Below are 25,860 nucleotides of genomic sequence, written 5' to 3' on the forward strand. Positions count from 1 at the left end.
ACTGCCTGACCCTCTCCGCTCTTGGCTCAAGGGGAAGAGAAATAAGCCAGGAGTGGAGGCAGCGGACACTCCAGACTCGGCACGTGGGCGAGGGGAGAAGAAAGCCATCAAGTAAGTGCCTGGTGACTGGTTTGGGGTAGAATAGTCCGGCGTTAATGGCTTTCATAAAGCAGCCGGCCGAGCCCGTTTGTTTACCAATCACCTTCCATCCAGAGACACTAAATGAAACGTTAGCCATCTAATTTGTATAGATTACATCTGCTTTATCTTAGCTGTGAAAACATTTGGGCCTCTCCTGAAGTACACTTCTGTTATCTTTGCTGGCGAGATAGGAAGTGTGTCTGAGCGCCGCCGGCCTTTAGCCACGCCAGGGCGGGCGGGCGGGCGGGCGGGCAGGCGGTAGGGAGGGAGGGAGGGCGAGCATTTAGGGGAGGTGTGTGTGTGTGTGTGTGTGTGTGTGTGCGTGTGTGTGTGTGTGTGTGTGTGTGTGTGTGTGTGTGTGTGTGTGTGTGTGTGTGTGTGTAGGAAAATGGTGTGTGAGGTAAACATTGCTCGGGAGGATTTTTGATTTAACATTTCTTACAGGGGCTCAAACAGATGAAAGTATTTTCTGTTCTCGATGAAACGGGGCTATAGGTCAGTAGCAGAAAATGTCAGCTTTGTAATGCTAAGTATAAAACTTCACTCCACAAAATGCCTCATAACCTGCTCACCACTTCTTTTCCATAGCCTGCTGTTGTTTCGGCTATTTTTGGAATGTTTGTATTTACATTTTCCTGCACCGTGTTTTGATGACTGAAGCCCTGAGGACAGGCTTTGTGACTCTGCTGTGTTCTCCTGGTCTGTTAATTGTTTGCATTTGATTACTGGCTCCAGCAGCATCGGTGTTTTGCGCTCTGTTCACCATTTCAGCTTCGACTCCTATTCCTCCTCCTTCTTCCTCTCTCTGTGCGCGCTGCCTTTCTCTCCGGTTCTGTCCGCCGCCGCCGTGCTGCAGCTCTGACCACTACTGTGTGACTTTGTATGACATCAGTGATTATTCTCACTTCTTCTTCTTCCTCCTCCTCCTCCTCTTCCTTCTTTTCCTTCTACTTCTACTTTGACTGTCTGCAATTGATCTCTGCTTTGTGTCTCTATATGCTTTTTGCTCTCATGTGCTCCCTCTGCTCGCACCAAGGACGGGGGGGGCAGATTCTTAATGTTTACTCAATGAGTTGCATCAGTGGCGCTGTGCTCGATGAACAGAATGTAATCATATGCTGTATGTATTCATCCGATTATGACCTCTTCTTTTCTCACTTCCTCTCTCTCTCTCTTTGTGTCTATGCTACAGCACATTGCTTTATGAATAGCTTTGGTTGATGCATTTCTCTCCAGGCTTCCCTCCCCTTTTTGTTTTACTTTTCTTTTCTGTAAATTGAGCCATTATTGTGAATTTTCAGCTCCAGGTAGACACATAGACATCAACCTGGAGCTGCTGTGTGTCAAAGTCCAGCATGTTTGCTCAAACCAACGCATCATCTCCCCCAAAAAGGAGGAGCGGCTGTCTGGTTCCTTCCTGTTGCGAATGGTTGCTTGGTGCCGTTGGCTGTCCAAAGTTGTGTTGCTCTGACTTGTCTCTCTCTCTGGCCGCAGTGATCTAGACAGAGACTTTTGGAATAACAATGACAGCAGCACAGTGCAGCAGAGGTGGAGCTCCTATCCGCCCAAGGAGTTCGTACTAAACATTTCTCCCTATGCCCCATATGGAGATCCTCGCCTCACACTCAAGTGAGTCTTGGTCCAAGGCTGGTAAGAGACTTCCCCCCTGAGCAGGGCTGTAATGAGGCAGGGGCACTGCTGCTACCACTTTACCATCACCCCCCCCCCCCCCACCCCTTTCCTCCCTTTGCTTCTCCCCTTCACACTCACTTCATCTCTTTCCTAGCAATCACAACCAGTCGCCACCCATCAAATCCAACCCTTCAAGTAATATGACTAAAACACTTTGTATTATGTACGGAACACTATGCTGCCTGACAGGTTGAATTCACCCAGATTCTGTCTAATTTTGTTCTGATGGACACTATATTCCTCTGGACACAATGTTTTTATGAGTAAGCAGAGATTTTTCGCCAAAGGCCTTTTGAAAAAGCACTTTCCTTAAATGTCATAGTGTCACAATGTAGGCACTCCTAGTAATAACAGCATAACAACCCGCCCAATGTATATGGACTGAGGGCCACCAATGATTACTCATAATCTGTTTGAGAGACGTGAGTGTAGGCAAATGTCACACATGCACATTAAAACGTCCCCCACGGCAGCCATTTTACTGTTACTGCAGCAAGGTGGCAGAGCGACCCCCCCGCGACCCCCCTGGGCGACTTCCACCGCCGCTCCTGCCACCTTCTAAATGAACACAGAGGTGCATGTTCTGATGCCCCCCATTCCCTACAGCCCTGCCGCTCCCACTAACCCCTGACCTCTAACCTCTCACCTCTCTCTCTCTCTCCCATGGGGCGTAACCATGGAGACGGACAACCCTCATAGCCTCTCTCTCCAAAAGGCGCTTCATCTTTAACCTACCTCCTCTGTAATCTCTGTGTCTCTCCCTGTCCCTCCTCTCGTGTGAATGGACGTGGCCAGTTCTTGTTGTTGTTGTGGAGGGTTGACCGTTACGCCGGAGGGGCTGTACTACGAAGCGAGATTAAGAGGTTAGCTTGCTGGCTTCAGGCTCAAGTTTGATTTTTCAATGTCACGAACCTGCTGTGTTGCCACGGTAACTGCCTAAGCTTGCCTCGTACAGGGCAGTGTATCTTCAAGTCTAGTCGGCGTGAAATATAAACCAGTGACTGTTAATCAATCAATTCCTTTGGAAAATAGTATCACCGTTCCTGCAGGATCCCTGTTGATGTAACGCTATATTTTCTTCATACTTTGCTCCTCTGACTCTTGTTCTGCACGCTTGTATTAACAGAGTGTGTTGATTAGCAGCATCATGATATAGATGAAGCCTGATTCCGGTGTTAAGTTTTGTCAAGCCAGCTAAGCTAAGCTGAACAAAGCCAGGGTCTGTTAAGCTTCCTTCGTAGCACAGCCTCCAGGTTCCACTGTGGTGCCAGTGGTTGAAATCCATCTGTGGCTTCAGCCTAATGCTGGCTGTGTTCTCCACTAACAGCGTCACTCTTGAACCCAGGGTTCTGCCATTGATACTGGGATACTGTAACATAACAGTGTTTTTACCTGGTGCAAGTCAATTTTCATCAGTGCTCTATTGGCACTTCAATCTAATAAAGCCCCAGCAATGTCCTAAGCAGACATGCTGCTACCGAGCATCTGTCTAATAAATTGGCTAATAACTGGTCGTCATGAATAGACCGAGGAACTGAGGAGAGTGTGTGTGTGTGTGGTGGCTTGAAGAATGGAGGCGGCTGTGAGCTTATGAAAGCAGTGGATATATGGATTACTGTCTGAAAACTGTGCCTGAAGACCACGGCTGCTGATCTCCAGAAACCAGCTTTAGACCCGAGCGCTTACGTGTTATGAAGTTCATTTCAAAAAGCGAAAAAAAAGAAAGAAAACGCCTCAAGGTTTTCATTTATTCTTCATGAAGCTTTTCTTCTCCAGCAGTCTTCAGGTTTTTCTATGTAGGAAATGTAGAAAAAAAGTGTTGTTTTAATTAGTGGATGGTGCAGAGTGTTGGATCCAATAAGCTTCTGTAACGAGATTGGTAATTACATGATGAAAACTAGGAGAGAAGGAGTGGGGGTGACCTCCTAATGCCACCCCAGCTACAGTAATGTGCTCCTTCAGCCACAGCCAGCAGGCAACAGGGAAATCATTTCCTGTGTTGGGTTCTCTTGAGATCAGCAGCTTTCAATCTCTGTAATGACACTGGGTCTCATTTATCAAGCGGGTCATTCGCTCTGTGTGATCAATCTCTATGTTTAAGGATTTATTGGATTTGAGGTTCAATTCTATCATTTGTCAATATTGAACTTGTTATATCTTTAACGTCCCCTGCAGTCCAAAATGGTCTCCACGCATCAGATTCTTTTTACATTTATGCATCGACTTCCCCGGCATCGTTCATCATCTGCAGTTATTTGATCAGTCTGATGAATCTGTCATCGATTGCTGGGGCTGCACTCATTGGGCCAAAGCCCTTTACTGTAAATGCGCGTACAGTCCAGAACAGGATTGATATTTGAATGCAGTGTACGCCTGTAAATATGTGAAATGATTTATGGCCTGGGTTATTTATGTTTTTCCTAGTTTAAATAAAGAATAAAGACGTTCACCTCTGCGCCCGGCTGGATAAATGAGGCCCACGGCTCTTGTGTTGACCGTTGCTCCAGCAGTGTCAGCTGTGCCGCGGCGGTGACTGATGACTTATCCACATGTACTGACAGGTCAATTGGTCAGAATCAGAAGTCAAAGGTGACTTTCAGAGGGACGTGTGAGTTCATCTCCCCAATTGCACATCTGCACGCTGGACCATGATGTCCTCAGCGCCTCATATTTTGTGTGTCCTGGAGCGGGAGCCATGCATATTAATGGAGTGTAGTCATGTCACCAGAGGGCACTACTGTGCTTTATTTTTGACTGTCCCTGATTTCAGCGAAGACATGACATTTACACATAAAGTCAGTTTTTTCGGGGGGACATTTGTGTTGACGACAGCTGGCGGATACGAGCGGTGGATGTTTCCGCTCTGCTCTCTTTGGGAAGCCGTTCTGATTAGATTGTGCTCATCATCCTCTCAGCTGTTTAATATTTCAGGAGTTTACCCTGCTTCCTTTTTTCCCTTCAAACTATTATTGATGTTAAGTGGTGCTCCAATGACAAGCAGAACATTTCTATCAATTGAAATACAATAGATTTAAATCTAAACATATGCTGGGCTTCATGTTTTACAGCTGCAGATGCACTTGTATTTAACTGAAGTTCACTTTGGACGACCTTTCAGATGTGTTGTTTATTTACAAAGGATCCCTCCACCTTCTCAGCTGCTGCAGCTGAATGGCCTCACATAGTCACACACTGCTAGGCCCAAATGTCTAAATGAATGAGAAAATGAGAATTAGATGAGCACACACACGCACACACACACACGTTTGACCGCGAGTGAATGCTGGCAGCTGTAGTATCGGTCCTCCAGGCCCCAGAGGAGGGACTCCAAGCTGGTTCTCCACCCTCCACAGGCTCTCCGTTAATTCTTCTCCTCCTCTTTCCTCCCCCGCTCTCCTCCCTCATCCCTCTGTCTCTCCACACTGGACTCCAGACCTTTTTTTTCTCTCTTCATCCACCTGCCTGTCACTTGGCCTGGAAAAACTAAACCTGCCCCTTCACACACTCTGCTGATCTGTTTCACCTCCCTAGCCATGTGGTTGCTCAATCTACTTTCCTGTGAGTGTTTGTGTGCGAGTGTGTGTGCGTGCATGAGTGCCTGTGTGTATGTTTGTCTTCTTACACTCTTTGGTCTTTTTCTCCTCTGCCTGTTGTTGCTCTCTCTCTCTCTCTCTCTCTCTCCACCTCCTGTCTGCTGTGGTATCTCTGTGCCCTCTCTCTCTCCCTCTTCTTAGTGGGGCAGTTTCAGGGGGTCAGAAGGGGGCAGCAACTGGGCATGGGGATGATGGGGGGGTTCCTTACCGCAGTGACAGCGTGAGGAGCATGGTCGGCGACGGGGTGAAGGCCGGCAGATGGCAGACGGTCCAGGGCCACATGCAGTCGGGAGGACTGAGACCCAGCAAGTGAGTTGAGAACCAAGCAGACACGGAACATTTCTGTCAGGTTTAATGCACAACAGGTAGGCAGCGGTAAGTTGAAGTGTGTGTGTGTGTGCGTCGCAGAAGAAGGTGTGATGACTGGGGTAGTGCTTTAAAAAAAATGGGCGTGGCCTTTATGGTTGGATGTGGACGATCCCCTGATGACATACAGTTCAAAATTGTGATTACAGCGCCACCATCAGGCCAACCAGTGTCAAAATTCAAATGAGTTCATCCAAAGTTTCATTCATATCGGTTCATCACGTTTCCTGTAATCCTGCAGACGGGCGTACACACATTATAAACCTCGTTGGCGTGTGTTTGTAGCATGAACATACAGCATCTCCGCCCCGCCGCCGCGCTGGACTCGAACCCTCAGCTGACACGTCCCAGCTGCACAGTAAAGCCGACTCTCTAAAACTGGGCAGGGAAACGTGATTTATTTATGCCAGAAACCGCACAGGGTCTAAAAATAATCACTCCCCAAAAATACCATACAGAAATAGTCCCGGCGTCCTCGTCCAGGGGCGTAACTTCCTGCAATATCCGCTTTAGAATTTAAACACAAACTCCTCTCCTTCCTCCTTCCTCCTTCCTTCTCCTCCTCCTCTTCCGCCATGATGTATGACATGATGTGGCGTCTATATTCAGTGTTGTAAATGAGGCGGCTCATTTTCAGCTCTTTGTGATTTTCTTTGCACCTTCCTTCGCCACCTCGTGTGTCTCGCAATTTCTTCCTCCACAACACATTCACGCTCATCACTACCTCGCCCCCCATTCCCTCTCTCTCTCTCTCTCTCTGTCTCTCTCTCTCTCTCTCTCTCTCTCTCTCTCTCTCTCTCTCTCTCTCTCTCTCTCTCCTCTCTTCTCTCCCTCTTCTCATCTTTCTTTTTGCCCCCTGTCTATAATTGGATTCTATTTTCGGGCCGCTATAAGTGTCCATGTCTCTCGTGTTTGTGTCTCGCACCCCATTTTCTCTGCCTCTTCCTCCCCGCCGTCACCCTCCGCTCTTATCGCTCCCGTCTCATTCTCCATCTCTCTGTCGCCGTGTAACACCACGCCTCCCGTGCTCTCCGTCTCCTCTGTCTGCCCACAAACCCGCTCCTCTCTGCTGAACCTTCCATTACCCGCTTTATCCTTTCTTTGTGTCAGATAAGCATGATGGATTGCACACATGATACCATTTTGTAAAACTGTAATAGGTGAAGTAATGAACAGCGGCGTAGAATGCACCTAACTGATGTGAATAGCGGCTGGTGACCTACTTCTGCTGCTCTGGGTTACACAGCAATCTGTGAGGGAGGACGATATATTTAGTGAGCTGCAAAAATCTAAAAGCATGATGATACAGGCGACTGTAGCCGTGATGAGGAAGCTACACGTACGTCTCACTATTTAAAGAGCATTGATGAATCTGGATCACACCTTCCTGGTGATGTGACTGAATCCTTTGAAAAAAAGCTAATGAGCTAATTAAATGACACTTTTTGGAGAGGAGGAGTGGAAAATGAGAGGCAGAGCGAGGGAGGGAGGCGTTCTGTAGGACTTGGTTGGCTGCTGGGACGTCTCCAGAGGTCCAGCATGTGTTTAAAAGAGGAAAAAGACTTAGACAGACAGCAGGAGAGGCTAACACAGATGGGAAAAGTTGACAGACGAGTGGAGGAAAATGGGGATTGCTCGTCGCGCCAAAAAGCCGTCGGCGGCGTCGGCTGGAAGGGCCGGGAGCGCCAAAGCCGCGGCCCGCCTGCCTCAGCGCTCCACGCCCGTGCGGACGGTGCTGATTCGTCCGCTGACAGCTCGAGCCGCACCCTCACGCAGACATCACCACGCTCAGGCCTCGGCCACGCACAGGGCGCACGCACGTCAGACGCGCACGGGGAGCTTGCACGGCGGCACGGCGCCGCCCTACGAGCCGTACACGCCGCACAGCGACCACTCAGGCTGCACCTTCTACTGCTATTTCTGCTACTGCTGTTACTGCTGCTGCCTCACGTTGCTCTCTCTCTCTCTCCTCCTCCTCCTCTTCCCACCTCCCAACGCTCCTCCTCTCTCCTCCTCCCGCTCCACGCCGCCCTCAAACACCATCCCTCCTCCGCCTCCTCCACCACCCCCTCCTCTTCCCTCCTCCCCTTCGTTTTCTCTGGGTGACCTTTTCTGTGCCTATCCTGACATCAACCTGACCTCTCTGTTCTGCCATGTGCCACCTTGTCTCCTCCCTGACGATTCTGTCCTTCTCACTTACCTCTCATCTCCTGACCAACTGCCTTCCTCTTGCCGTGACTCCTCTCCTTCTTCTCCCTCTCACTCCTCCACGACCTTTGACCCCTCGCTCCCCGTCCATCGCCCCCTCCTCTGCCGGCCGTGGCCCTCCTCACGCTCTCTCTCCTCCCTGCTCCTCTGCCCTCCCAGCTTCGGGGATCCGGTTCTGTCCTACGCCTCCACTTTGGAGCACATTCCCTCCGGGCCGGCCCGGCCTCGGACGCTGCTGCGCCAACAGAGCCTCCAGCAGCCCCTCATCCACCCGCCGGGTCCGGGCCTCAGCCAGCCCCCCACCACATCCCAGAGCCTGGGACAGTTGCACCCTGCACCTGGCCACCCTGGGGGAGGCGGGGGTACTGGGAGAGGAGGAGGTGGCGAGGGTGGGAGCACAGGTACACGTGGTGGTCCCCGGGGTGTGCGGGGCGCCCCCGCAGGAGCAGGCGCCGCTCGCTGCAGGGGCGGCGGAGCAGGAGGGCGCGGGTGCGGTAATCCCGGGAGCTGGGATTACATGATGGACGAGATCCGAAATCGCGGCCTGGACGTGAAATCCTTCCTGTGAGTCTCAAACTCTCTCTCTCCCTTCATTTCTGTTGTGCCGTGGCCTGAGATCTGTTGTCGTCCGTGCCTGAGTGTATCTGCGTCTGCATGTGTCCTTGATGCATATTTAGTGGTTTTATCTTTATCTGTAAATCTTCTGAATCCATTAAAGATGTAGCAGGTTAATTACTAACTGATCTGCTTTCACGTTTGCCTTTGTGAAACACTGTTCTGCACCGGCTGGTCCCTTTCACTGCACATCTGATATCCAGGGAAGGATATTACTGTCTGAATATCTGTCAGGTTGTGCGTGTGTACGAGTGTGCGTGTGTGTGTGTAAATATCCTGCTGTTTACTTGCTATTACTCAGAGTTTCAGAGGAAAATGAGGCTGTGCTGATGTTTTCCATGCTAATCTAACTTAATGGCCCACTAGAGGAGGTCAAAGGTCAAACATTTTTGGCATAATTGAAAAAGCTATTATAAATGTAATTAAGGTTTGAGCGTCACGTGTAAATAAGCTGTTTTTTTTCCCACAAAGTGTGTGTGTGTGTGTGTTTGTTTGTGGAGAGAGGAGATCACACACTGATATTAACGAGAGTAAATTATGTTTCCTAGATTTTATTCTTCGAGGGGGACTTGATATATTTAAAATCCTTTAAAATCTCCTAAAACCGGAGGAGTAATGAAACAATACATCATCCCGTGACTGAGCAATAATAATGTTCAGCGTTGGCTCCTTTGTTTTGTCTTTAATTTAATCGTAGAATTGATGGTATCGCTTGCGTGGAGGATGAGGAAAGGGAAGCGGAGCAGCTTGTTGTGTGTCCTCTCCCTCCCGTCCTGTGATGAATGGTTCCGTCTCAGTAACACTAACATCTGTGTGGACGGAGCTCAGCGGGACGTCTTCACAGGACGAGCGCCGCTGCTGCTGCTAGTTGACAGTTTAAAGGCGTCTCCCAGGAGAAACGTCTCGACCGTTTCTCCACAATTTGCTCCTGCGATTTTCCTACATGGCCTGCAAACATGTTCCCCCTTACATGTGTGTGCGTGTGTGTGAGTGTCACCCGGTCCACGTGTCACCGTGCATCAGTTTACGAACAAGGGTTAAGTGAGTGTGTGTTGATTCGTGTTAACCCTGAAGCATTGATCCGCTGTCACCGGCGCCATTAATTCGACGACATATTGTTACCAGGGGCCAGAAGAAGAGCGAGGGAGGGCACAGATGAGGAGGGGGGGCGGGGCGAGGGATGGACGAGGAAGGACACTGCCAAGGTGCCAACATGTGTTTAACGTCCTTTTTTAAGGCAGCTTTTCATCACTGCCTCATCTTCTTCGCCTTAATGCGCCTCCCAACCTCCGGGGGTTTGGCGGGAGGACGAACGCCGCCGGCTGCAGCTCCAGCCAAAGCAAGGTCACGGGGGTGGAGGGGGGTCTGCTCTTCATCATTGTACAGTTTGATACTGATTATTATGAATGTGAGATAAGGGTCATTGTTGTTGCATTTGCGTTTGGTGCCACAGCAGAAGTCGGCGTGATTAACGGCAGAGGGGGCCCGTAATCGCCCTGACCCATTGTTCGAGACAGTTAATTTCAATCTTGGCCGGATTCCCTATCTGAGTGAATCATAGCCCGGGCGAGCGCGTTGATGGCATTGACACGGATATCTCAGCCTTCAGGAGTGGTTTGACCGACTGGATCTCATGATGTTTGGCTGAAAATCAATCATTCATCCCGCCGTTATGTTAGAAATGTCCCTTTCCTCCCTCTCCTCCCGCTTCTCTTCACGTAGGGCCCCATTGATTGAAAGGGTTTCATCGATATTCTGGAGTGTAAATGCACGTACTTAACCGCGGACGGGCTCCGATAACCATTACGACTATAGTAGAGCGCCCATACCATTAACACGCAGAGTATTACCATGGAGATTAGGACATCGTAGCTTTGGGGCGTCTTTTAAAACGGAATGTTGGAAGACACGGAATATTAACGTGTCTGAGGTGATATTTCCCCACAGCCTAGCAAAACGCTATCCACAGGAAGGTAATGAAGGGGGGCTGGGGTGCGGTGGGGGAGGGGCTTAGAGCTGTAGAGGTGTGGGTGACAGAAAGGGAAAGGGAGAGACGGGATGAGGAGTCGGGAGAATTGAAAAGAGAGAGAGAGAGAGAGAGAGAGAGAGAGAGAGAGAGAGAGAGAGAGAGAGAGAGAGAGAGAGCACTGACCCAGAAAATGGTGACACACGGCAAAGCACCTCAAGATACTCTGACGCTCAAATAGAAACAATTAGTCCAGATCCTCTTAATGAGGCGTAATTAAATCTTAAACTCGGGAGAAAGAGTCGCGCGCGCGTGTTAGACGGGAGAAAGGTGAGACAGGAGGGAGAGAGAGGAAGGCAGGTTAAATAACTCCATATATGACTCGCCGTGTGTGTGTGTGTGTGTGGGTGGGTGTGGGTGTGTGGGTTTGATGTGCAACCTGCTGATATGTCACAGTCATTAACAATCATTAACTAATCACCAGCACTTTCCCTTAATTGTGTTAAGAATGTGTGCTGGGATGTAAACACGGCTCCGCACCTGTTTCCATGGCGCCCTCATTGGCTTCCTCACATTACGACTAAGTTGGCCTTTCGGGTTTTTACGTCCCGTCTCTTTAATATCCTTCCCTGGACCCTGAGCTGGGATGCTTGTGTGGCTCTGTGTGTTTCCTCTTTATGACCGGCCGCGTGCTGTTTTGCTCTCCTCTCCTCCTGCTTTCTCTCCTTCTCCCTACCACTCGCCTCCTTTCCTCGCCGCCTCCTTACCTCACCTGACCTCTCTTCTCTTCTCTCTCCCCTTTTTGCGCCGTTTTCCTTCTGGCGTCCCTTTGTGTTCGATCTCTCTCTCTCTCTTTCTCTCTCTCTCTCTCCTTTGCATCTATTCCTTGTTGTTGTCTTGCCTCTCTCTCTCTCTCTTTCTCTCTCTCTCTCTCTCTCTTTGTTTCTATCTTCTGTGGTGTTTTCTTTTTGGGGGGAGCCAGTGAGGGGAAGATGGTGGTCCTGGCTCTGGCCATTGGTGTGGCCGAGCAAGACGACTTTGCCAATATCCCTGACCTGCAGGAAACCGCGCAGGCAGCTCCGTCCAATCAGGAGCCCCCTCCTGAGAAGAGGTACCTGATGAAGTGTGAGCGTGTGTGTGTCCTGTGCATGAGAGAATGGGATGCAGATGAGCGGATGCAGCGGATGCGGGGATGAAACTGAAGGGAACAGATGGTTGAAGAATTTAGATAGAGGAGAGAAAAGCTTTAATCTAATGGTTCTGGTGCGCAGTTGAGTACTTGAAATAACAGCCTGCTCAAAAATGGACAAACAGCAACCACAACAACAACAACAAGGACAATCTGTGAAAATAGCTCACGTAAGCCGGGTTAGCTAGCTAGCACTAAATACAGTAGTTTGAGGGTTTCAGGTTGTGAGGACGGACCGGAAAGCCTTGTTGTCCTGATTAGCTCGTTGGCGTCCCGCACAGAGCCTGTATTTTTGTTTCTAGACCAAAATTGGATGCTGCTAGCTAACTAAACTAACTATTCCTTGCGTATTTAAGTACATGTAGCATGGATTGGGTCGAACCACTTGTATTTGAATATTTCCCACTTATTCTGAGTTGTGTGTCACTGTTTACAACAACAAGCTACTCTCTGAAGAACTAAACCCAACAGGTCACCAATGATTCCTCCTGGAACTAAAGAAAAGATCATTCCTGGTTCAGAAACGAAGCAAAAACAGGCTCGGGATACCAAATTAACTCCTCTATATTGTCAAACGAGTCTAAAAGCAATTTGGCTGTTAGTTGTAAAGCTGTAATGAGCTCATAAATCACTGCAGTCACTTCCTCATTCGCACCTTACGGCTCCTTTTATCTGTTTTTAAAAGTAAAAAATGGTCGTTGTAATATAACCCTGCGTTGTGGTGCCGGGGGTCATTTCTTTCCTGACCATTATAATTTCCTTCCCCCTATTCACCATAATGTTCCCCTCTCCCATCTTCATCTCTCTTTGCTGGGCCTTTCACACAGAACACCCGTTGGTAATTGCCGTATTATTTTGTATTTCCGCGCTTTTATTACACCAGCGCTTTATTCTCCTGTGTTCCTTTTTTCTTCTTCGTCTTCTTATCCCCCCCCCCTTCCCGCTCATTAGCTTCCTTCAATCACCCTCCTTTTCCTCCTCCGCCGCTCTGAGAGTCCTGTCTCTGTAGTTCCGCAGAGAGAGTCCTCATTATTCCACAACACGTTAGTCACTTACATAAACACGGCCGCTAAAAATAAATCTCTTCCCTCGCCAGCGAACCTTACTCACCACAGACGCCTCCTAAATATCCCTCTGATCTATAAGCAGGCCGGGACGATTCAGATTCAGTCCGGATGACGTTTCCCGTTTGAGAGCCGTGGATTTGTGTCCTGCATTGGCTCCGGCCCCTGGGCGGACGTGACACACTTGATTCCCTCCGCAGTCCAATTAGAGCGTTTTAACCTCGCTTTGATTCCGTGACGAATCAGAGACACTTTGGAGATGCATAATGTGACACACACCTTCAAACAAAATGGCAGAGTGCGGGCGAAGGAATTCTGATTTACTCGTCGCGGCAATTATTTCGCATTCGGGACGCGATTCATCGATTTTGACGCGTGTTTCATACCTCAGGTTCTATTACGCCGCGAGAGAGGCTGGAGCGGCGTTTCTTTTCTGCAGGGCCGCTGGAAATATGTGAGCCGCTTCGGTATAAAAGATTCCGGTTTAGTCGGAGAGCAGAGTCGGCGTCAGTTGTCCTCCTACATTTATCGTAAAGCGAATCTCACCTTGACATCTACGCCACATCAACTAGTCAAACATATTTGTGTCTCGGCTCACTTTAGTCCCTCCGGCTGTTTCCTAGACTTGAGTTACAAACAGTGGGACTGCTGGCATTGTCAACCTTGAAATTATTGATCTATATCTCAGAATGATGTTTGAGCATAATCTTTAGTCAGGGTTATCACAAAGCCGCCATAAAGCACTCGCACACAGACACACAGATACAGACACACACACACACACAGATACACAGACACACACACCTCCTTTAGCAAACACAATAGCAACAATAAGCTCAGACTCCTCCACACGTGGCCAGCAGGACTCCGCTCTGTTGATTGGGTTCATTATGGAATTTCCTGGAATAACCTGGGGTTCATTTAATTTTCTCTGTCAGAGAGGAAAGACTGGCAGCTTTCAGCTCTAAGAGGGCAACAATGGAGAAACTACCACTATAAACCAATGCACTGATAGTCTCTGCCCACTCGCTGAATTCCTCCCCGTCCGTCTGCCGAGCTGCAAACTAATTCCACTTGAGCCACTGTTTGTTTGCTTCTAATTTACAAATTTAAATGTATAATGAACGATTTAGCCACACTGTAATTAGATTCTAAATTTAGCGTCGGCGAGTATGAACGTTGTTACTCCGCCGTGTGTTGGGAATGCAAGGTAGGAAGCTGGCTGGGAGTGTATCGCTCCCCGCGGTGTTAGTGCTGACTTCACAGATGTCTGACCATGATTTAATCAATCACACCCCTGGCATATTGCTCAGACTAAACGATGCTCGCGAGCCTCCAGCTGGAGACAAAGCCCTGCTCATCCTCCACACACACACACCGTATCATCATATCACACACACGTACCCCCCATCAGTCATCTCCATACCTGCGTCTATCACTTTATTCACATTATTTCTTTCATTTTCTTTCTAAAGCATCAATATTTCATTCTGAGTTGTTAAAGAAATCATGACTTGTTAACATCGACACTAACATCAAAGTCACATCTCTGCAGTGGTGACGAACAGCAGAGATGCTTTTATCTTTTAGTTTTGATGTCCTACATTTGGCCCAGATTATGATGTAATACAACAACATCCCTGCTGTTGCACTAAAATTAGAAGGAAGGCATTTTTGGTTAATGTGACATTTGCACATTCGCTGGCTCGCTGTGAGGAGGTGAATCGCCGCCACAGACATTCATCACACTTCCTCATTGACCTTGTAGGGCGCGATCGCAGCCGCGTGTTCACAGAGCAGACTGACAGTTTGGACTGCACCAGACTAACCAAGGTTACCTATTTTAACTGGGACGGGCTCCAATTAAGGGCAGAGCGGAGAGGCAAAGCACTATGGCAACGCTGCAGAGGAGCCACACAAACACTGTTTTCAGCTGCTGTGACTCTGGGAGCCGCGCACGCTGTGATGTTTACATCGTAGGCATCCATAAGCTGTGAACGTAAGAAGGCTAAATTAGGATGCTGGAGTCGCTCCTTAATGCCTCATTGCTTTTCCCTGGTACAGTTCAGCCGTGATTCAGCCGAGCTATAGGTTCTCCCCCAGTGTTGCTATAAAGGGAAGCCACAATCCCCGAGAGCTTTGAATCTAGAGCTGCGATCTGAGCGCCCAGCGAACCGGCCAATGAGGATGCAGCTTCCAGACAAAGGGGGCGGGCTTTACTCCTGTGGCACGTTAACTCAGCGCACTAGCCTGTGGTCTTTCAATTATTCATCCATGCATGTTACATCACTTTGTAGAAGCCAGTGGATCGGCTTGTTGTTTTGCGAGACGTCAAGGCAAATGTGTATATATATATAAATATATGTTCTCTGCCTCGGTGATGTAATGCGTTTTTTTTAACCATTAATTGCCCTTTGTTCTCCATAACACTGCTTTATAATTTATGAGCTTATTACGTTGTTTGACATGTCGTGAATGACAAGGCAAAGACAAACACGGCTAATGGTGGTTATGACCTTTCACCGTAAATCAATATAAATGTGTTTTATTTAAAGCCTTGAGTAATAGCGGGAGCAATTCATCCTTTATGTGGTGGAGGAAGGTGTGTGTGTGTGTGTCTGTGTGTCTGTTCAGTTCCTACATGATGAAAATGTAAACGTTTGGTTTATTGGATGAGATAAGACTCCAGTTGTTAAGTTATATGCGATGTAAACATGTAAATTGATAATGCGCGTGTGTGTTGGTGTGACGCCGGGCTCCTCCCGTGACGGAGGCTTTACAGGCCGGGATAATCAAGCAGCCAAGTGGGACTCTGCTTAAGACCGTCCCCCAGGCTTCGGCTCCCCGTGGCCGCCGCGCTCATCTGCTCACCACAGGGGGACGCGGCGATGCATCCAGCTACGTGTTAAGAGATGGGAAAGTAGCACTCACTAAGTCATGCAGGGAAGAAAGGGAATGGCTAAGAGAGGAGGAGGAGGAGGAGGAGGAGAGGAGCGCAGTTCTACCTTCATTCATCCATACGTCAGGGAGAGAAGAAGGAACATTCAGAGTGCAAGTCTATCTTCCCCTCCAAGAAAGTACTTATTGTTCCGTGCACATCCATGCATTATGAGCCGGCAGGTACGCGCTGACACAGTCACATACAAACCGCCCGCATCCACACAGGCGGGTGGAGAAGCGAGCTATTAGCAGCATCACCCCGGGACGTCCCTGTCCTGCCCCAGAACAGGTGGCACATCTCCGCAGCAGCCGCAGAGGCCGGCCGGGTTCAAAACGTTTGCTTTTAAATGGACTTATTTTTTTGACGATTTCATGTTGGCAGAATTCCCTGAAATGATATGTTATTTATTTTTATTGTGCTCGGAGTTGCAGAGGCTAAATTGCAGAGAGGTTTGGGAGGCCGTAAAGGGAGGTGGGGCTCTGCTCTCAGACGGTAATTGCTTCTTAGTGTTCAAAAGTAGTCATAATGGCTGTCCCTGCATTGTATTTCAGCATTTCATTGATGATTAATAACTATTAGGGTGAATAATGTAGAAGTCGGTTGAGTCGCTTCCAGTAAAAGTAGAATAACATCACACAGCTCTTACAAATGAGGAGAGGGTCTCTGGCAGCCGCCGCTCTGTTTTCCATTTTCAATTGGAATTTGCTAAAAGACACACAGACACAACAAAGAGCCGCGTTCAGCAGCACCTCTCATTGTTCCTTGCTGAAATGAGATTTCAGTAACGATGCCATTTTGGATTCATTTCCAGCAGTAACACCCGGGAAGTAGTTCATTATCGGCTAAGCATCTGCGTTTGGATTTGGCTCCAGACTGAGAAGTTTAAGAGTCAGGGATGCCTGGCTCGCTCCGGTGTGAATGGACGTGTGTGTGTGTGTGTGTGATTCACGTGTGCGGTGAGTTATGTAAGCCGCACCTTCTTCTTCACTACTATGGATCTGTGTGTGTGTGTGTGTGTGCTCCTGGCAGCCCCCTGTAGAATGATAGATGCAGTGGGCAGCTCAGAAAATGGAGCGCAGACATTGAAATACATCACTCCATGGCGAGCGTGTATGCGTGTGCTTGTGTGTGTGTGTGTGTGTGTGTGTGTGTGTGTGTGTGTGTGTGTACGTGTGACATGTTGGGGTGGGGTGTCTGAAGGGCTGGGTTGGCTTTCTCTCTCGCGTCTCTCTCCAGCCTAGGAGTGGAGTGTCTTTCCCCCCCCTCTCCCCTCTTCGAGCTGCTGGCCCTCGGTCAGGTAACAAACCAAAAGGATAGTATCACAGGACGGTGAAACCAAAAGTGGCCCCGCCTGCCTCCATATGTCTGTAGACGTGAATGTGTGTGTCTGCGAGGCTCTCACCCGTACCTGTCATATATCCTCAACCTTCTTTGTTCTCACTGTGTTTGCCTGTTTGCTGCACCCCCCGCCCCTTCCCTCCCCCCTCCCTCCCCCCTTGTAAACACACCCACTCCCAACATCTTGTCACACACACACACACACCCCACACTCCCCGAACCCCCCCCACACACCCTCACATGTATGGTCTATGTTTCTAGAGCCGTTGCTATGCCAACAGCCCACTTTCTGTGCCGTAGATGAAACTGATCAGAAGTTAAGTTCACTCTGCCTCCCACTGGCTACTGTAGACAACTGCAGGCTCCACAGCTTCCATTTCCATATTGGGGCCCCTAAGGGTTCAGTCAGAGGAGGCATTGGCACGACAAACGTAGCAGTTGTACTATTACCATCTGCTGAAATTAATGACTCTTTTTCAAAATTCAATCAAATGAAGCGAGTCTTCGATTTTGGAGTTGGGAAGTCTGCGTCCAAGCTGGAGGAGCTCTTGTTATTTCCCCCGATGAAATGAAGAGATGCAGGCCCCCTCCGTTAGCTTTGTTGGAACAGCCTGGAGGCAGCTCAGGAGCAGACGACCACCTCAGGGTGCTGCTACAAAGGCCGCCCCCCCCTCCCACTACACCCCCCCCCCCCCTCCTGGCTGCACCAGCTCTTACCTGAGAATGCCCCCCCGAATGAAGCATGAAGGAGAATGAATAATTGAAGACGTTCACTCTCCCCGTCCATCGTTGGGAGGTGGAGGAGGAGGAGGGAGATTTCTTTTTTTTACGGAGCCTTTGCCGTACTTCATCTTCTAAGTCTCTCTCTCCGTGCTTTAGTGCTCTTCTCTTCCCCTCTTCCTCGTTGCCTGCAGTTTAGAGTGCAAAACAAACAAACAACCCCCCCCTCCAGTGCAATTACCCACCTCGCCAACCAATGCAACTAACACCAATTGACGAATCCTCCCTTCCTTTTCTCCAAAGTGGTTAACATCCCTCCTTCCTTCCCCTCGTCCTGCTTTGCTGGTTGCAGTGATTGTCGACTTGCTTGTCTCGTTTGCTTGCTTTTTCTGTCTGTCTATTTGTCAGTATATTTTCCCTGATTCTGTCCTCGTCTTTTGCAAAATTGTACACATTATAGCATTCAACATTAAGTATCCATCCCAAATTTTGGCCCAAGTCGAGCAGTCGAACCAATCAACTCACCCATCAGCCGCACATGCTGCACAGCAGACGCTGGCCAGACAGACAGACTTTCTATGGGCTCCTTGTTTCTTGCCTGTCCCAGGCATTGCCTTCACTCGATGAGTGAGCACTACTTGCATATGATCTATATGCACATGTAGCCAATGCCACTTACATGCTTTGGCCCCTGTGTCCCCAGGCCACACTTTTAGAGTGTTGCTAAATGGTTGGAAACAAAATCAGTTGATAAAATGGCACCAAGCTGACTCAACTTGTATCTTTACTGTTAGTCCTTCATCTTTGGCGAGAGCCTCTTTTGCAGCACTCTAAATGTGTCCCTCTGATCTCCTATGTTCTTACTATTGTCCTTTTTGTGTTTAAAATGATATTATATTTTTTTTGTATAATATATCAAAGCCTTATTTCTCTCTCATGCTGTATCTCATCTATCCTTTATTTTGAGCTCTCTCTCTCTCTCTCTCTCTCTCTCCCTCTCTCTCTCTCTCTCTCTATGTAAAGATCAGTTGTTCTTGCTCTCGTTGGTGATCGATTGTATTTACTGTCTTTTTCTTTTCCTCTTCTACGCACTTCTCCTCCTTCAGCTCGTTTGCCCCTTTTGTCCCCTCTTAGATATATTGTGTGTGCATACTTCTTCTTCTTCTCTTTCTTCTTTTTTTGTCTCCTATTCTTTGATACTTATCAGACTGACCAAACTAAGCCTCTCTTGTGTTTCCAGGCTTTCCTTCCTTCCTTCATTCCCTATCTTTTCTTGCAGCTCTGTTTCTCTCGTTAACGTTCTGGTGTTTGTAACAATCTCTCACTCTCTGTTTGGTTTGGTTTCGTAACCTCACTGTTCATGCTGTTAACACTTGCTGTCTCTTCTAATACAGATAAATAATTTTCTGCTTGCTTTCTGTTTTTGTACATTCCTTGTTGGACCTTTCTATCTTCTCTACAGTCTTTTTGATTTCTGTGGGGCTCCTCCACTTGTCTGTGTCTGCAACTTCTTGCATTTTTTTTCTCCGTCTGCCACTTCTTTCCGTTTCTCTCCGGTCCTCCCCTTTTCCTCTCTATTTACTTCATTTTCTTTCAGTGTTCAGCCTCTCCATGTGCCTTGACCAGTCATCTATGGAGTGCTGTGTGTCCAATGTGTCGCATAACATTGGCCAGAACGTTCGTGCTGGTTCTTCTCCTTCTGTTCTCATTCTTTCTTTAATCTCATCATTTCTTATTCTTGTTTCATTACTCTCTCTCATTTGCCACCTTTTCTTGAACTTCCTTGTTTTTTATGATGTATGAACATAGAGGTTTTTTCTCCCAGAATGTTTGTCCCACTTTAACATTCCTACTTTTTTTTTTTGCAACTTTCCTCCTGTGAAGGAAATAAGCTTAACATATTATTTTAACATTTGTATCTAAGTCTCAGCTCTGCCATGGGAGATCTCTACTCTCTCCTTTATGTCCTTTATATAATGTTGATGATGCTGATTCCCACAATACTAAGAAACACACAAACACTGTTCTTCTGTGACATCAGTTGTCGTGTGAAGCGTCTGGTCCTGTACACGTTGCTATACATGTCTGTCTACTGTACACACAGTAACGTTATGTTGCTATACATGTCATTATACGTGTGTGTCCTGTTTGTGTCTTTAGATGGTGTAACGTCAAGCCTTTAGGGATGGGCAACACCATTAAACATCACAAGCTCATCATGCAATCCTCGTTTTCCTTTGAATATTGTCTAAAAATGTGTCTTCACTCAGTGGAGGTAACTCGTTAGTGGTTGGAGTTTTGCCAGCCTGGACATATTTATAGTCATTTCAGAATCCAAGCTTCTTCAAACAGAACTCACCACATCAAAAACTCCTTAGCTCCAGTGCCCGCTGTTAATCTTTGGAGTATTTGGCAGATTCTATTGGTCTTCGTTCATGATATCTAGAGCGGTTTACTTTGAAGCCACATCTATCAGCTCTCTCGCGCCGGCGCCCTCTGCTGCTTTTTCAACCTGCTTTTCTGCTTCCAGGGGCAACAAGCCAGCCAACAGCCCCAAGGGCCAACCCCCCGATGCTGATGGCCACTCCTCCGTCACCGACCTGGCCAACTCTCTCACGGGAGACATGGTAATGGTAAGACCCCTCTGTCCCCGTCCCGCCCCGTCCATCCCTTGCGTGTGTGACGGGCTGTTGTATTAAATTTGGTGGGATATGGCACAGATGCACGAGGTAATTCTCCCCCACCTGGTAGTACTGGTGTTGGTGAGTCATCGCTTAAAGCTGCACAGGTGTGTAAGTGGAGCCATAGTAGGAATAAACAAAGGCGGCAATCATGCGAGATGAGCCATCCGAGGTGACTCACACTCCGTTTGATCCCGTGCTAATTTAGAGCGGCTATATTTCACTCTGGGCTCATCTTGAGAGTGGGAGAAGTCCTACTGACAATTGTTGAGCGTGACTCATTAGAAGTCTTGCAAAAGTGTCGCTCTGACAAGCAGGAGTGAACACAACGGATTCAGGTCGTGCTCTGCGTGAGCGGAGTGCAGAGTAATTGGAGGCTGGTAAACGTGGAGGTGAGCATGCTTGTTATCTCGTTGGCTCAAGCTCCTCCCCCTTCCAGTCTACATCCACTATGGAGACGAATTAAAGGGCAAAGAGAGAAGGCGGAGCCGTAGAGAGAAAGAGAAAGAGCATAAAGACAGTGGCAAGCACAAAACATCAACCTTGAGCTCCACGTGCCTCCCTCTCTCTCTCCTTCTCCCTCTCTCTGTCTCTCTCCCTTTCTCTGTCTGCCTGCCGCTTCATATCAGATGGCGGCCTTTTAGTGCACAGCGGTGATAAAGCAGTGGCTGTGAGAGAGAATGGGATGGTCTAAAGCTTTGCCTTATCTTCAATCAGAGCACCTCCCGCCTCTTAAGAACATTAGTAAGGAAATTAAACTCGCTCAGTCTCTTTAATGTTTGACGAAATCTCTGTCTCTCCCTGTTCCAGCAGCTGCATGAGTCGGCTCTAAATCCTCGTGCTCTCGCAGCGTCGCAGCGTCAAGGTTGCACGTGCGCGCTCATGTGCTTGACTGACAGCAAGTGTGTCCTTGTACGTTAACTTTTCCTGTAAAGTGCTGCTGACCGTGTGTCGTCCTCTTGTCTGTTGCCGTGCAGCTCTCTCCAGGCTCGGACGACGATGGCGAAGGACCCATCAGCGAGAAGCTTGGCCGGATCCAGTTCAGCATAGGCTACAGCTTCCAGAACACAACGCTCACCGTCAAAGTTCTCAGGGGACAAGAGCTGCCGGCCAAGGATTTCTCCGGCACCTCCGACCCCTTCGTCAAAATCTACCTGCTGCCCGACAAGAAGCACAAGCTGGAGACCAAGGTCAAGAGGAAGAACCTCAACCCCCACTGGAACGAAACCTTCCTGTTTGAGGGTCTGTGTCACCTCCAAGTTCATTGTTAAAGCTCTTATTCCTGTGTCAGTCAGTCTGTCTGTCCGTAAGCGTTCGTGAAAATGACAAAAAGCTCCAAAAAAGAGCGTGGGCAGGGGAAGTGTGAAGATTCAAAAAGACGACGTGTGAAACCAAAACCAAAAATTTCACAACAATTACGCCGACTCCTGACAGATATTTGGAGAGAGTAATTTTTCTCCTGTGCCCATAGAAGTGTGTGTGACCCCCTGTGTGATCAGAATTTACAAAGTGAATTGGGAAACAGCCAAAATCGCGTTGCCAAAAGCGTAACAGAAGCTATCACACACTGGGAAATAGGTGCCTTGGCTCTTGCCGAGTGGTGCGTTCACGGTCCTTCTCTCTCTCTGTCATTTCTGGCGTTTTTCGGTTGAATCCCTGTTAACACGGTGCATATTAAACTGTCATTGTTTCCCTGTGGCTTATCTTCGCCCATCCCTCTCCCGTCTAATCTGTTTGGTGCGCTCCAGGCTTCCCGTACGAGAAGGTCAGGGAGCGCACGCTCTACCTGCAGGTGCTGGACTACGACCGCTTCAGCAGGAATGACCCCATTGGAGAGGTGTCCATCCCTCTCAACAAGGTGGAGCTGGGGCAGATAAAGACGTTCTGGAAGGAGTTGAAACCCTGCAGTGATGGCAGTGTGAGTGGGCCGAGTGGGGATGAGGCCTGTGTTTCATTTTGGGAATTAAATGTAAAAAGAAAAGGAATCTAAATGGAACAATTGGAAATCTAGTGAGCCGCAAATGGGCGTGGCCTATTTGGATCAATGCAGATGAGAAATCCTAAACAAACAAAAAATTAAATCTCTGCAAAGACAACAAGTGAGTAATCTGAAGTTTAATTCTTGTTGATGGCAATGAAATGTGTGTGTGTGTGTGTGTTTTTGTGTGTGCCTCAGGGGAGACGAGGGGACCTGCTTGTGTCTCTCTGCTATAATCCTACTGCCAACACCATCACTGTGAACATCATCAAAGCTCGCAATCTCAAAGCCATGGACATCGGGGGCACCTCAGGTATTTATCACAGCCCAGAGTGTTTGTTTCTCTCTCTCTTTCTCTCTCTCTCTCTCTCTTTCTCTCTCTCTCTCTCTCTCTCTCTCTCTCTCTCTCTCTCTCTCTCTCTCTCTCTCTCTTTCTCTCTCTCTCCATCCCTCATAAAGTCATTAACACTTTCCTTGGCCCAGTTAGTGTCAGCATCAGTCCTTTTTTAGCTGTATTGGGGGTAAACAAAGATAAAAAGACATTGATGGAACACGTTTGGCTGTGTGGATGGGTTTTTGCACAGGATTATGGGAGATGTAGTTTGCCAACCTGCTGAACTCTAGAACTGATAGTACACATCCAAACTTGTAATTCCATAAATACTTCCTCATTTGTTTCCTATCTCAGGGGCTAAGTTGACTTTGAGCTCAAACTTGGTATCTGCTTCCCCCCCTACCGACTTTAACAATGAAGAGGGTAATTGCAAAACTGACCCCAAATCGGGTTTCCGCGGGCATCTCCGCCTGAGCCCCCCTGCTGTTTGCCTCCTGCATAACAACAACCCCCCTACGCTTCCCTCTGTGTGTGTGCTGCAGATCCCTACGTGAAGGTGTGGCTGATGCACAAGGACAGGCGCGTGGAGAAGAAGAAGACGGTGACGATGAAGCGCTGTCTGAACCCCATCTTCAACGAGTCCTTCCCCTTTGATGTGCCCGCCCACGTGCTGAGGGAGACCACCATCATCATCACCGTCATGGACAAGGACAGGCTCAGCCGCAACGACGTCATCGGCAAGGTAACGCCCGCCCGCTGCTTGTCTCTCGCTCCACCCTGTGCAGCTCATCCTCCACATTCTCACCTCTCCTCCTCTCCTCCTCAGATCTACCTATCATGGAAGAGCGGACCGGCGGAGGTGAAGCACTGGAAAGACATGCTCGCTCGGCCACGCACTAACGTCGCCCAGTGGCACGCTCTCAAGGCCTGATAGCACCGCCCCCTTCTCCAACTTCCCCCCCTACCCCCACCCACTCCTGCACTCCCGTCCTTATGCACAAGACTGACTTGCTGCCAGGCTGCGAAACACGGGTACAATTAGCCATCTGCTCTCTTAAACCTTTAAAACTCCCTTTCTTTCAATATCTCTCTTCTCTCTCCCCTCCTCCTCTCTCTCTCTCTCTAGCGCCCCCTCTGTTCCTCCTCACGCAGCCGCGTCTCGTCCTCTGTGTCTCACGACTTTTGCCAGCGGTCCCCCTGTTTCTGACCTGTGTCTGTACGTCTGTCTGTCCATACCGACCCTGTCTGTCCCCCGTCCTCTTTGTTGAACTGCACTGCAGCCCCTGACCTACATAAGGTGCCGGTCCCGTGGGATCACAGAGGATCTTAAGTACGATCTAATCTCATCTTGTGCTATTGTATGACTATTCCAGGTAAACACTACTATAAATATGTACTGTTTGTACATATACATAGATAGATATTAGGCGTATAGATTGGCAGCGCTGCCCCCACCTCCCCCCTTGTACCCGTTACAGTAATATTACAGTGTTATCCATAGCCTGTGTGTCGTCTCCTCATTGGTTGGATCCTTATCATCTCAGCCCCGCCCCTTTTTTCACTCAGTTTAGTGTTCAGCCGGAAGTCATCGAAGGCAATCAGTGCCCCCCCTCCCCCCACCTCTCCCCCTTCACAAGACCAGCTGAACACAAAGTGAAACCTCTACACTTTCTTTTCTTAGCCTCCCTCCTCTCTCTCTCTCTCTCTCTCTCTCTTCCTCTGGCACAATATTAGCGAACCCCCCTCTCTCTCTCTGGATCCCTTTGTCGTCTGTGTGCTGTGGGTGATGTGCTGTAGCTCCCCGATGAAAAATAGAGATTTAAAAAAACAAAACAAAAAAAAACAACTGAGAAACTTTCTTAACTGGGAAAGTGTGAACAACAACAACAACAACAAACAAACTCGCGAGAAAGGAATCCGCTCCTGGTTTTTGCCAGAGAAAAAAAGCTCTGACCCGGAGGGAGAAAAAAGAAGATGAAGAGAAAAAAATATGATGTGATGATGTCATTTTCACAACATCGACCCACTGAGGACGCCCGTTAAAACGTTCTTCCAACATTAAGATGAAAATAGAGGCAAATATCACGTTTGTTCGGCATTTCTGTGTGTTTAATGATGCTGTGAACTCTTCGTGCTCTTGTGTTGCGCCGTTGTGCCGGCGGGATTCGATTCAGCTTCCCCTGCTGCTGGTTTTGACCTAAACACCTGCAGTGTGTACAACGGCGTGAGTGTGTGTGTGTGTGTGTGTGTGTGTTTGCATGCACAGGTACACGTGTGTGTGTGTGTGATCACGATGCGGCGCGACGCAATTCAAACTATCTTCTTCTCTTTTCTCTTTCTCACCCGGCTCTCTTATCGCTCCTCTTACTGCCATCCTTTCCCCATCCTTCTTTACTGCCCTGCCTTCCCAACGAGGGTATGGGGAAGTTCTATCTGCACTTTTTTGAAAATGTGATGACCACAATAACGACGCCGACGCCGGCAGGTTTCTGCTGATGATTACAGTACTGCTGACTTTTAACGGAGGAGTTTGGTGGGAGGGTGAGCAACAGTTGGGCCGAGGCGACGTCTGCTCTGAGGCGTCTGGGTTCGGATATCGAACAGAGGACATTAGAGGACGGATGTGGGGCTCTCATCCTCTTTTTTGTTTCCTCAAGGTATACCTGTGTGTGTGTGTGAGAGAGAGAGAGAGAGAGAGAGTATGTCAGCACCCAGACTTCCACTTGTGTTTATTCTTTGTGATGATATTGGATGTTGCTGGGATCTTCTGCCCCTGTTGTTGTCTCATTCAGCTCAGATCATAACACAGCCACGTGGACTCTGTCAGACATTATTAGCTGCCTGAACACACATATCCTCTTCCTCGCTTCAGGCGTACTCACGTGTTTCTTTGAGTATTTTTATTGTCTTCTCCATTCATGGTGCAACCCTGTAAACTACTCTGGAGTTGCATTGCGAGCAAATATAATCACTTGGACTTTGTTTAGTTGAGTCATCGCCTCTTTCTGTTTATGCAGCACTTGTACGTCTGTCT

The 25,860-nt window shown here is 48.5% G+C and overlaps 1 protein-coding gene across 1 annotated transcript; it reads left to right on the plus strand.

Annotated features, from left to right (window-relative positions):
- Positions 1 to 529: 529 nt before the first annotated feature.
- Positions 530 to 24,535, plus strand: syt7a (synaptotagmin VIIa). The gene is made up of 13 exons (XM_076137701.1): positions 530 to 541; positions 1,672 to 1,787; positions 5,568 to 5,735; positions 8,160 to 8,362; positions 8,402 to 8,564; positions 11,564 to 11,692; positions 13,698 to 13,703; positions 20,364 to 20,466; positions 21,492 to 21,756; positions 22,263 to 22,432; positions 22,691 to 22,805; positions 23,369 to 23,568; positions 23,653 to 24,535. The coding sequence occupies exons 1-13, from the start codon at positions 530 to 532 to the stop codon at positions 23,755 to 23,757; spliced, it is 1,755 nt and encodes a 584-aa protein (XP_075993816.1). The 3' UTR covers positions 23,758 to 24,535.
- Positions 24,536 to 25,860: the final 1,325 nt, after the last annotated feature.

The sequence above is a fragment of the Genypterus blacodes genome, unplaced genomic scaffold (assembly GCF_046128005.1).
Source record: "Genypterus blacodes isolate CSIRO-AG114 ecotype Tasmania unplaced genomic scaffold, CSIRO-AGI_Gbla_v1 ptg000015l_1, whole genome shotgun sequence".
Classification (NCBI taxonomy): Eukaryota; Metazoa; Chordata; class Actinopteri; order Ophidiiformes; family Ophidiidae; genus Genypterus; species Genypterus blacodes.